Source organism: Lytechinus pictus, chromosome 19 (genome assembly GCF_037042905.1).
Source record: "Lytechinus pictus isolate F3 Inbred chromosome 19, Lp3.0, whole genome shotgun sequence".
In the NCBI taxonomy this organism is placed as follows: domain Eukaryota; kingdom Metazoa; phylum Echinodermata; class Echinoidea; order Temnopleuroida; family Toxopneustidae; genus Lytechinus; species Lytechinus pictus.
In genome coordinates, this window is record NC_087263.1 from 9002420 (window position 1) to 9015364 (window position 12945).

At 36.1% G+C, this 12945-nt stretch overlaps 1 protein-coding gene across 3 annotated transcripts; it reads left to right on the forward strand.

Moving 5' to 3' along the window:
• The first annotated feature begins 1050 nt into the window (after positions 1-1050).
• Positions 1051-12552, forward strand: LOC129283421 (uncharacterized). 3 transcript variants are annotated; one of them, XM_064113876.1, is made up of 6 exons: positions 1051-1190; positions 2401-2542; positions 5969-6677; positions 7078-7140; positions 7594-8007; positions 8945-12552. In XM_064113876.1, exons 3-6 carry the CDS (start codon positions 6015-6017, stop codon positions 9095-9097), a joined length of 1293 nt encoding a protein of 430 aa, XP_063969946.1. In that variant the 5' UTR covers positions 1051-1190; positions 2401-2542; positions 5969-6014; the 3' UTR covers positions 9098-12552. The 3 variants fall into 3 exon arrangements, with proteins under 3 accessions (XP_063969946.1, XP_063969945.1, XP_054775231.1); XM_064113875.1 differs by lacking the exon at positions 2401-2542; XM_054919256.2 differs by lacking the exon at positions 2401-2542 and having other exon boundaries at positions 7597-8007.
• The last annotated feature ends 393 nt before the right edge of the window (positions 12553-12945 follow it).

Here is a 12945-nt window from a genome sequence, read left to right on the forward strand (position 1 = left end):
CAATTTAACAATTTAAGCAATAATAGTTTTTAACAATAATAATTTAAAAACAACACACAAACATACTTAGGATGAGGAGACAATATAAAGGAAAATCATGAGCTAAGCTCCAAATACAACCTCCACACACACACGCACACGCATTCACATTTGTTTTCGATTTCATACATGTACGTGCAACATAATCATCAATTGAAATGTAATTTTTATATTCCCATTATACATGACTATAAGGGAAGCCTTTTTTTCCATTTCCTTCTTTACATAATTTCACTCCAGACCTTTTTTTTGTATCGATTTGATCTTAGAAAAGATGGTTGAATAATAGTCTACTTTGCTATACTGTACTAAATTATCTTCATATTTTTTGTATTTTGTTCATATATATTTGTTGAAGCTTTCAGATATTTTTCTCCATTGTTTTTTTTTTTTTTTTGCTTCATTGTTATTGGAATGGAATAAAGTTTTTGTTACTCAGGGTTTTTTCTAGGAAACAATATAGTTTTGAAATCAGTTCATCAACTTGCACATGAAGCTACACGTATAGATTTGTGATAAATTATCAGAATTAAATGAAATCACACTCACACACGAAAAGTCATAAAATTGTCCCCTTTTTAACACTTCACATAAATACTAATCCTATATAGCTAATCTTTCATGATAAATGTAGCTCTCCGAGTGGAAGAACTCAGAGTTGGGTTTTGTCTTATTGTTCCATATAGTTTTTCTACAAAGAAATGAGTTATTTCTCACTCGTTTTTTACTCCGTTGGCAGCCGGGCGTCCAAGATGACTTGTTCTGTGAACACACCACACATATTTTACCAAATTAATGGTGAAATTTACAAAATCACTCTTCAGCACGTGAAAAGGGGTGATTGTTTACTTGATTTTTCTTATAAAGTACATCTATAATTCAATAAAATCGATAACACGGTTTATATAAATATATATAAATATATAATACATTTTGTTTGGGTCTATATATGCAGCACTGGCGACTGTAAATAAGTCTACGTATTACTGAGCTTGGATGTAGCTTGCAGCTTGGCTTTCTCTCTCTGCCCTCCGTGATCCACATAGCATCTACAAAGCCCGGATTACACTTGTACAGTGTCTTTACATCCACACCCAAATGTGATCTTGTTTCGTACTCATCCATACACGTGATCCTTCAATGCAGTACAGGTATGTTTATTCAGATAAATATAGCTCTTACTGATATACTTTTGACAAAATATAGTGCCAAATTACCCTTCCAATTTGTTCAGATTTGATGCAGATTCGGGCGATCTCAATATGACTGCGCGATCCGATGCATAACACGCACCGAGCGAGGGATCAGTGTGTGTCTATGGTGTACTAGTGAGTGTGTATGTGTGTGTACAAACGACGGGCAATGCGCCTTCATGCACGCTACGCACACAAAGTACAGATCATAAGTCCCCGAGTGTTCCATACTGAATGCATGTAATTATAATGTTCGGTCATACACCAAATTTAGCCGGGGAAGCCGAAGCAGGGAAAATTTCTAGACTTCGAACCAGACGCATAAGGAGTACAAAAGCCCCACTGAGGAAAACGGATGTCTAATGATTTCCTTCCCAAGAATGAAGCTAATAGTAAAAAGGCAGCAAATTTATTAGTAATAAATTATGTTTCAAAACCATGTTCGATATGCCTATAACTAGCTTTTGAAATATATCCATCTAATCATATAAGTTCATATATTATATAGGCTTAGGTGTTAAGTCAACGATTACAATCAAATTGTTTTTAAAATGTTGTGAATCACCTTTTGTCATCATCATTATTATTTTGTGTTTTCCTAGTATGGCCTAAAGCGCTTACAACAAGAAAAAAAATAATGTTGAAGAATAAACTAAAGCTAAATTGGAAAATGTAAAGTCCCTTTTAAATGAAGAGGCAGATGGTGACTGTCTGGTATTACGTAGTTTCAATTTTTTCATATTTTTTCATATGTGAGTATACATTTATATATATATATACATATATATATGTTATATATATATATTGTGTGTGTGTGTAAATTACTGACCCTTTTGTGCAATGCTGCAATCTTTATTTGGTGGTCGCCTATTTTTTTTTTTTTATTCTAATGGCCTTTTGAAATTTTCTCCTGTGACTGGGAGTGTATGTGAACAATATATATATATATATATATTAGCTTAGTCGGGTAAAAATATTAGCAGGGCCCGCTGGGAGGACAGTTTTCGGAACTGAAGTGGCTACCCTGGGTAAATATACCGTTGTTATTATTATCATTATTATTAGATAAATGCAAACAATTTGTTGAAACTATCTTGTATATAATAAACAGTGGAACAAATTAAAATGAGAAAATAATAGATGCGTAACTTCACTTAAGGTCCCTCAGAGCTGTCATCCATGCTGAATCAAAGGTTGAAAAAATGCCTCCGCCTGGAATCTAACCCAGGTCCCCGGCTCTGAACGCCAATGCCTGAACCACTAGACCACGTAGGTGGGCCAGCCGTTAGGCGAGATCGATAAACCGGCAGGTAAATTTCAAACCTTTTTATTGATTCTTTGTTTTTCGGTGCAGATGAGTTGATGAACAATGAGTAGCCGCGTGCCGAAGTTGGGTTCGATTCCCGGCGGAGGCATTTTTTTTTTCAACTTTTGATTCAGAATGGACCTTGAGTGAAGCTATGCATCTATTGTTCTCTCATTTTCATTTGTTTCACTGTTTATTATTAACAATAGTTCAAAGTTACTATAGTTTAAATTCAAACTAGAAAATCAGCACTCGTGAGATCAGTCACTAAACAAGCACTGTAAGTGCTAAATTAGCGCTTCATTTTTTTTTATAGTTTATATATAAATATATATATATATATATATATATATATATATATATATATATATATATATATATATATACATATATGATAATCAAACTAAATGAAGAATAGTCCAAGAATGCTCAAATATTCCACTTTAACTAGTTTCGTCTTTAATTCTTCAGAAAGTGAAATATTGATTCACAACAAATTCATACAAAAATTGCGCTCTAGCGCCATATACTAAGCATGTATACGCTGATGAGATGCGTTGCGTAGCAACGGAATCATTATGTTATCATCATTACGTAATTTACGTCATAATCTAAAATGCTATGATCAAAAGACGTAATTTACGTCATAATCTGAAGCGCTATGATCAAAAGATATTTCATTATAATTTACACCCATTAAAAGAATCAATGGTTAGTCCATTTCCATTTTTATTCTTTATGAATAATATAGTTAAGGCCTATTCAACTCCGGCTGAAATATGTCAATGAAATGTTTCTCTTTTATTTTACGTTCGTTTTCATTGTCTGTTTTTAATTTGTAAAAAGGTATAACATGAAATTCTGGAGTTATTCCTTTTGCACATATTGATATGTGTTTACTTACATTAAGAATTTGATATTTTTTCTCTCTTATGTGTTGACGGTGGAGGGTCATTCTATTCCTCAAAATACCTCCTGTTTCTCCAATATATTTTTTTCCACATCCGTTACAGGTCATGCAATAAATCAAGTTCCGAGATGTGCATGAAAATGAATCTTTAATTTGAATGTTTTTTTATTATCATTGTTTTTTAATTTTAACTTATCGGTAGTATGGGCACGTTTTACATCGTTTATGATCACATTTTTTCGTCCCTCCTTGTGATTTGTCTAACGATGCTTTTGTCAAAATTTTCTTCAAGTTAGGAGCTTGTCTTTTGCTTGCAACATAATTAGTTTTATCAAATACCCTTTTAAGGTTAGCATCATTATTCAAAAGGGACATTGACCGTTTTATAGAATTTGAAAAGTCTCCATTATTCGGATTATATGTAGAAACGAAAACAATATTATCTAATTTATCAATCTTCTTCTTTGTTTGTCTTAGAATTTTTTATTCTATAGAACGTGCTTTCTGTATGCCAACTTCGATAAGTTCCTTTGGATATTTCCGAAGGATAAGCATTGATTCTAATTCTTTTAATCTTTTTTCTCTAATTTCTTCATTAGACACAATTGTACAAATTCTTCTTGCCAGATTATATGGAACATTTCTTTTTGTGTGTCGTGGATGACAAGAGTTGAAGTGCAAATATTGATGCGTGTCTGTAATCTTATAATATATATCTGTTTCCAATTTACCACTTTTCTTTTTAACATTTATATCCAAGAAAGAAATGGTTTCTCCTGAAATATCTATTTTGAACTTGATATCTTCATGAATATTTTGAAGTATATTATAGAAAGCTTGAACATCACCAAACTCTTTTTTCCATATAATAAAACAGTCATCCAAATACTTAAACCAATTTTCTTCCACATATAATCTGGCGTTGTGCGAAATGATTTCTTCTACTTTCTTATATAGTTGCTTTTCCAAAATTCCGAGAAACAGGTTTGCGTATGTATGGGGCCATTTTTGTGCCCATTGCTGTTCCTTTGATTTGTTTATAAAAGTTACCATTGCATTCGAGTATGTTGTTTTTCAAAATTAAGTCAATGGCATCTAAAATAAATTCTTTAGTTATCCTGGGATTTAGATCTTCAGGATATGTTTCCAACCAATATCGAATAGCATCTAATCCCACTTGATGATCAATATTGGTATAAAGGCTGTTGACATCAAAAGTAACCAATAAACTACTATCATCAATATTTTCTGGTAGATGATTAAAAAAATCAACACTATTTCTAATATAACTTTTCACATGTTTCAAGTAAGGTTTTAGCACAACATCGATCAAATTACTAAGACGATGAGTTGGGCATACTGGTCCAGCAACTATTGGTCTCATTTTTAAGTCTACATCAGTACCACATTGAACGTAAGAGCTTTTCTGCTGCAAAATATTTTCTTTAATACGTTCACTTTCGTGTATTTTTGGTAAACCATAAAAATAACTAGTTTTGTACTCAAAGTTTATGATGTACGCCTTTTCTTTTTTTGTGAAAATATTTTCATGTTTTTTAACCAAGTCTTGTATTTTTTTCATGGTTCCAGTATCCTCATTTTGGGATAGTTTCTGGTATGTTTCTTTTTTATGGTCATTCATTTTCGAAATATAAAAATCCCTTTTCATCAAGACAAAAGCGCCTCCCTTATCTGCTTGTTTGATGATGATATCATCATCTTCTACCAATTTTTGGAGGGCATCAGATTCTGTTGTAGACAAGTTATTTTTACGTTGATAGCCGTTATTTTCAGATTTATAATTGTCACTAAATGTTTTTAGAAAATCAATATATTTCTCGAGTTTGATTTCTATTTCGTTCTGGTTGGAAATTACTTTTTCCTTTAACGATACTCTCATCCTTTATATTTTTATCTGCAAAGTATTCTTTCAATCTTAATTTCCTACAAAAATCATTGACATCTCTTTTTAATTCATTATTATATCTCTCTCGAACTGTTGTAAATTTAGCGCCCTTTTTCAAAATATTGATTTCATCATCTGATAGCTCTCGATCACATAAATGTATTATCACTGGTTGATTGTAATAATCTTCTAAACATTCAAATGTATTGTAGTGTTCTTCTAGGTTGATAGAAATTTGATTTGAATTACCGAGTCCATATATGGTTTATATGTATTTATAAAACATATATATCTTATATAGTTTCATCGGATTCTTATATATTCAATGAGCAAAGAAAAATACCAAAACATCCAAGGTTTTTTTTTTCTTCTTTCTTTCTTTCTTCTTTTTCTTCTTCTTCTTCTTGTTTTTCTTTTTCATCACATTCTTCCTCCTCTTTTTTATTCTTTTCCTTATCTGTTTTTTTTTTTTTGTCTTTCCTAGATTTGTCCAAAAAACGAAATTTAAGATCAAACTTCTTACCCAGTATGCTTCAGAAATACACGGTTTTAAGCTTTTCATTATTGCCAGTTCTTTTATCCTACTCCCCTCTCTTTTCATCTTCTTTAATTAGTGGTAAACCTAGCAAACATGGGAGTACCCGCCTCACTCAATTCAGGATGAAGCGGTCCTCTCCCATGGAACCCAAAGGACAGAACTTCAGCGTCCACGAGAAACTCCTGCTCCTAGATCTGATCTCCAAACATGGTCGCCAGCTCGTAGAAGAGAACGACACCTTGTCCATATTCCGTCGCTCCCGCATCTGGCGCATCGTCTTTGCGGAGTTCAATCACCACCATTCCGTCACCCAAAGAACGGAGAAGCAGCTTCGGCTTCTTTGGAAGAACCTGAAGGCGAGGTGCAAGCGGGAGTTTCGCCTCAATGCCAGCAAGTACAACTCTCCTGGGTATGTCATAACAGATCCGCTTCTGAGGAAGATGAGTACCCTGATCGGAACAGATGGCGATGCTCCTGCTCCAAGCATAGGCCGAAGACTTACCCATGAGAGTGGGAGGGTATGGCCTCAACCATGTTCAGTGAATTTTGATCGAACCAATATGGCCGCACCCACCCGAGATTCCATTCACCTAACAGGAACTACGAGTGATTCAAGTCAGGGTCATACATCGACTACTCATAGAGTTACAGCTGAGCAAAGTAGGTCTGGGGAAATTTCCAAGGAACTTGCTGTCAGCAGGAGGAAGAAGGCCATACCAAGAAAAGCTTCAGAGTCGGTGAAAGCGGAAGTGATAGAGATTGAAGATGATGTCGTTAAAATTGAAGTGAGTATATCTGTAAACTTTTGTCTTTCTCTCTCTCTTTGCTATCTATCTTAAGACGTTGAGGACCTGTTGATGATTGAAGGAACCCATGGCAATTAAGGAGGCACTTGAAGACACAGTGGAGACTTCCAGATGAATAATCACCCTTTTCTGATGAAATCACGAAGAGGTAACCAAGATATGTCTCCTTGGTGGGAGCGTACATGCATTGCTTAGTTCCAAGAGTCTTGATTTTTTACTCAATTAGGGTCAAACAGTGATAAATTAATTTTTGTGAAAAAGTGTATCGAGTTGGCTCAAGAAAAGCCCCAAAGTAATATAATGTCCACAAGTTTTGATTAACATTTCGTAACAATTCAAGTGTAAATTGAAGGTGTTTGATCATTTCTCATTTATCTAGGAATCCGAGGATATTTCAGAACGTTTCTATGAGGGCATTCCTGAAAATGGCTCGAACAACCAGGTATGTATAGTAGAACTAGGACTTTAGCATTCGACGACTTCTTGCTGTTTTAGCGAGATTACTCGTTTATGACTGACATAATCTTTATAATTAATATCTGAGATAGCATGAAATGGAATGCCAAAATCTTCCCCGTCATTCATCCTTATCAATAAAAAGGAAGTGTTGAAATAACATTTTAATTACATTTACCCATACCGACATACTGACAAGCTCATTTCGGCCCATTACTAAACCAAAGCAACGTTTACAAACCGCCAAAGCGATGGGTTTACGATCGAAAGAACAACTGGCACCAAAAGAGTCAAACTAGAGAACCGTATATACAATATATTAAAATCAGATCAGGTCAAGAACCAGAATTGAAGTGTGGCACTTTATGAAGATATTTGGCTGTGATTCTAAAGTCTTGGATGTAATAAGCATTGTTTGTTTTCAAACTATATGTTATAGCAGGAGAGCGACAGCGGTTGGCTTGAAGACCCTCCCGGGCCGTCATCCGACGCGTCCAAAACGTATCTTCAGGAGGAACTCTCATCTGTTGGTCCTGGACCGGAACCAACCCTCGAGACTGTCCCACGTGAGACAATTCCCCAGAACAACCTCCATCACCACATGCCAATCCGCACGCGGAAACCACTCCTGATCCAAAGTCAACTCCACGGACCATCTGAACCTGATGATTATTTTGAAACTCTGGGTGGTGGAAGGGGCGAGGGCTCCCTACTCAATGATCATCGGCAAAGTCACCATGCAGATCTCGAAGTTACAGACAGCAGGGAATGCAGCCCTCTTGAAAAGGAGATGTTGGTCATGGCGAGGAAGGAGCACGAAATGAAAATGTCCACGATGTTACTGAAAAGAAAGGTAAGCATATATACTGTTCTTGGTGCTGCCTTATGACACACATTGTTAATAACAGCTCAAAGCAAGTGTTAAATGCTTTCTCTAACGATTTAGTTCAAACCTAAGACTTGTGAGGTAACTAGTTTCAGATAGTAATGCTTTTGAAAGGGCAACAGATACAACTTTTACTTAAGTATTTTTTTTTGCAGAACAGGGACAACGTCACATTCTCCTTTCACAACCACTATTTTCTCATGAATTCAAAGGGCGTATGCTGGGGGTTCACTGGATGCAAGTGTATCCTTCCGCTGAGGTAGAGGTGCTCCGACTCTGGCATGCAAAACGAAACTTGTACCCTTTCTTCTGCTTTCAACAGCTGATTTTCCCAACTTTAGTACCACCTCCCCAAGATGTGCACCCCCATACCATTTAAGTTCCACCTTCCATGCTCAAACCAGCCTACGCCCTTGGAATTATATTCATTATGCCCGAAATTTAGATTGATATAACATTGGACATACGAATTAGAGTGAATTATTTAGCCTGCATGCTTTTCACCAATTTATCCCATTTAACCATAATGACGGGATAGCTATCAAAGGCAGAGTGCCAAAGCCATTTTGAATAGCATTACTTTGAATCCAAACTTGCTGATGATTCTTGGTACTTACCCATAATTCAATGTTTTGATCATTTAAATGAAATCTTATAATATGCATTCTGGGAATGACTTATAAATTTCTCATTGTTTTCCTTATTTTCATTTCAAGTCATGTTATCAATGTGCGTTTAGCATTCCTGTTTCAAAGAATATCAAATGGCCATCGTAATTTGGGTAAAATTTAATTGTATTGAGATACCGGATTGCTCTTGAAAGAGCGATGATAGTTTATTTTACATGGTTACCCTGTATGCTTTAAAGAAAACAAATAGATTATTTGGGTATTTTTCTCTCCAGCAAATCATGCAGATCAAGCGTCGCGAACACCTAGCGAAGATGGAGAACTACAAAATGACCAAGGAGATACTACGGCTCAAGAAACGGAAATACGAACTTGAAATCAGGAACGGTCTTTACCTTGAAGGAGTAGAAGATGAGCTCGATTCTTAATGTTTGGGGAGTATTTGTAGATTACATTCACCATGGGGGGTGTTTCATGAAAGTTGTCAGCACTGACTAAATTTTCGGTGCTGACAATTTCAGTGAAATCCTTGGTTTTGAATGGCTGTTAGGCACTTGCCTCTGACTGTTACTATGGTAACTGTCGGAGAAAACCAACTTGTCAGTGCTGACAACTTTCATGAAACGCTCCATGTCCTGCGAAGATGAACTTTTTTGCAATCAAGATAGTAAAAGCTCAGATACACTGCAAAAAATACTGGTGTTAATTTAACACCAGCTCGGTATCTATGAAAGAAAACACCTGAGAGGTGTTGAAACAGCACCACTTCGGCTTTAGGCTAACACCAGATAGGCATAAAACACTAATCAGTGTTAGACCAATCGATTTGATTCTAAACTGGTGTTGTTTCGACACTTTTCTGGTGTTTTCCGATATAGATACCGGGCTGGTGTTTTTGTAGTGTAGTAGGGCGTGAGTTTGATCGAGATTAGAAGTCCAACTCGAGAATAAGTAGATTGTTCTGATCATGTCCTGTCAAGACATGGGTAAACCTTTCAAGTACCACGCCATCTGCAATGAAGGTATGGAGGTTCAGAAAGTAGGGCGCCCTCTTTATCCATGCGATGTCGTGGGTTTGATCCAGATTATATAGAAGTCCAACTAAATGTATCGAGAGTATTTGTTGCACTTACCATGATTGTCTAGTTTTCTCATGGGCTTTTCTTCAAAGCACCAACCCCATCTACAAACAAGATGTGAAGGGAAATATAGTAGGGTGCCTTCTCCATCAGCGCGATGTCGCACTCTTTACCGGCCGAGTACTACTTTTAAAATAGGTAAACATTGAAATTATTCTTGCCATTTAACCCCAATTAGATTGGTATTTTGGAGGCTGGAGAGGAATAAAACTCGTAAACTGCTATTTTTGGTAGACGCTGACCTAAGAATTTATTTATTTATTTATTGAATGTACAATAAAATAAACGCGGTATCAGATTTTCTTTTCTATTCTATAGTTTTGAAATGTAATTATCTCTATGTTTCTTTTCTTTTTGTTATTTTCTCATGTTTTTCGATGAAAATCGTTGGCAGAACCAAGAACAAATAACGTGACATAATTCATAATTGACAAAAATTGTCATGAATAATAGTAAAAAGAATGACACATTTATGAATATTGGCCCCATTTGCGATTGATTTGTAGCAAATCACGTTTTTGAGCAATATTTTGGATCTTACATGCTCTGCAAAATGTTTCGTGATTTTAGAACGCCATACGTGGTCTCAAAATTTTCGCGGTATCTGAAGGGAAAAAACTCATGAGACGCATCGCGGCGTTAGCTTTTAAGTTTCTGACTTAACACGAAATGTGTTGAGTGAATGAGGGGAGGGGTTTCGGCTTTAAAGATAGGGCCTACAGTGGAAGATAATTATTAATAGAAGCTTAATAGTTGCATACGCAACACACTGAAAACAAAACCCGTAAGAGAGCCTACTCTTGGTAGCCAAGACCAGGTAAAGTTTCATATTACTGTAATCAATATAATTTATTCGATATCGTGGCTAGCTGCTGATGTCAGATTTTAGATGATCATAATTTAAATTTAATTTAAATTTTGTTTGTTCTTTAGTATATCATTATCATTTTGTCTATGCATTTTGTTAGATTTTGTTGATAGATATTGTGAGAATTTTGTGATATGATATTAATATTTATTGTGATCACGGCCCGAATTTCGCTGCCTGATGGGGAGCGTAACATTGACATTTTTGTCCGACAATTCAGATTTGATATCTTTCATAGATTTTGATTGGCTAAGAGGCACTGTTGCTATGGTAACTTTCAGATAAAATGAGATTTGTCGGATAAAACATCCGACAAATCCTTTCATGAAATGCTCCCCTGCGTTCCTTGTACGATGAAGATGGTCGAATTTTCATACATCTTCATCTATTTATCAGTATGAATTATTTGTCAAGCTTTCTGTATTCTGTTCTTTCCTTCCGTATCTTCTGTCATAGAGATACAGCTACCTGAGATTCTTTTCCCACTCTGCAACAACGCCATATACGAGGGGCGACTGAAAAGTTTTGAGCCTAACATAAGACACGAAGACCACATTTGGTCCTTAACATTTCTGTATCAGGTGTCTCACGAAAAATTGACAAACCTGAATATCGTCATCAAGCTTCTGCAGCTGAAAGGCATGACCCCAGCTGAGATGTAACCTATCCAGTTTTTTGGAAGAGTTATGGATGAGACTTGGGTTCCTCATTATCACCATGAGACCTAAGATTTGTTAAAACAATGGAAACATCCTGTTTCTGTTTATGGTGACTCCCGTAGGAACTCGGCAGGACAGCATTTTGCTGGTAAACGCCAAGCTGGTGTATAACCAATTTACCTAGGAAACGTTTTACGTCTAGGTTAATCAGTCATAGTGGCTGACCTTATAGACGACAGATATTACTCTTGGGCCTTTTTATCAAAGTGGAGACAATGGCAGAGTGGGGGTTCGAACTCACAACCTTGCGATTATGAGTCCAATGCTCTAACCGCTGGACCACACGTTTTTTTTTCATTGGAAAAAATCAATTTTTCATTGGAAAATATACAGGATCCTGTAAACTCAGATTCAATATATGGGTATGACCAAGAGAATTGTTTGGTAGGTTAAAAGAATGTGACAGATTTCATGGACCAAATTTGGTCTTCATACTTTAATCATTTTTATGTAGGGCTCAAAACTTTCCAGTTGCCCCGCGTATGGTTATAACTATAGGCGATGATTTCGTGGGAGTTTGGACCATAGGGGGGGGGGCGAGACGACCCTCTTCCCTGTAGGCTGCTGTACAAAACCTGAAAATCGAGTCGACTAGAAATGATTGTGATTCCGTCGACACGTTGAAAAGGGTGATACAAAGAAAAGAATATGACAACTTTGTGATGAGTATTAAACAAACTAAAGTGGTAAGTCATATTGATCTTGCGCTACGTCTGTCCTTGCTGAATCTATCTCTCACACAGTGCAATTCACAGATTTTGTAAAGATAAGTAATTAAGGTCATTTGGAGGTATTCATTTCAGTCGATCAAAATAGGTTCATATAACAACTAGAGCAGCTTCTCTCAAATGACCTTCCTTTTTTTTAATTATATCGGTACTCAATTAGGTTTTTAAAGATGTTATGTAAGCTTGCCTGGCATACCAATCAGTGATATTCAACTCTTAGCTTGTCACCTTGTCTATGCAGTAATTATTAGACTAATAAAATAATTGTTGCATATACAAGGTGACATCGTATGCACTTAAATTGGTAGACTTTCGAAACTCTTTGTATTTTTCAACTTGTATTTATATTTATGAGATATTTTGTGTTGTACATATAACTTATTCATGTATGTAGGTTCTGTGATAAAATACGCCTCGTTTCAATTAGAAGTTGTAATTTGCAGTAAGTTGTGTTTATGTATTAGCTGTATTACGATAGGCATAAAGGGGAGAGGTGAGGGCTCTGGGGGCTTGGGGTAGTCACGGGGTTACACGACATTTGCTCCTACGATAATTGCTCTGGGTGCCGTTTCATAAAGCTGTTCGTAAGTTAAGAGCGACTTTAAGAACGACTGGTGATCCTTTCTTCCGCGCTAAACCATCGTCAATTCAATATACAACTTACCGCAAGAAGGGATCACCAGTCGTTCTTAAAGTCGCTCTTAACTTACGAACATCTTTATGAAACGCCCACCTGGGCTTAATTTCGTCTATGATGTAGAGTTAGGGTTGCAATAGGGTTTTATGTCAGGTTAAGGGTTATGTTTAGGGTGGGGTATAGTG

Excerpts from the sequence above, each read along its gene's own strand:
- LOC129283421 (XM_064113875.1), top strand. Across the intron at positions 7,141-7,593 it reads AAAATGGCTCGAACAACCAG|CAGGAGAGCGACAGCGGTTG; the intron begins GTATGTATAGTA and ends TATATGTTATAG. Across the intron at positions 8,008-8,944 it reads CGATGTTACTGAAAAGAAAG|CAAATCATGCAGATCAAGCG; the intron begins GTAAGCATATAT and ends TTTTCTCTCCAG.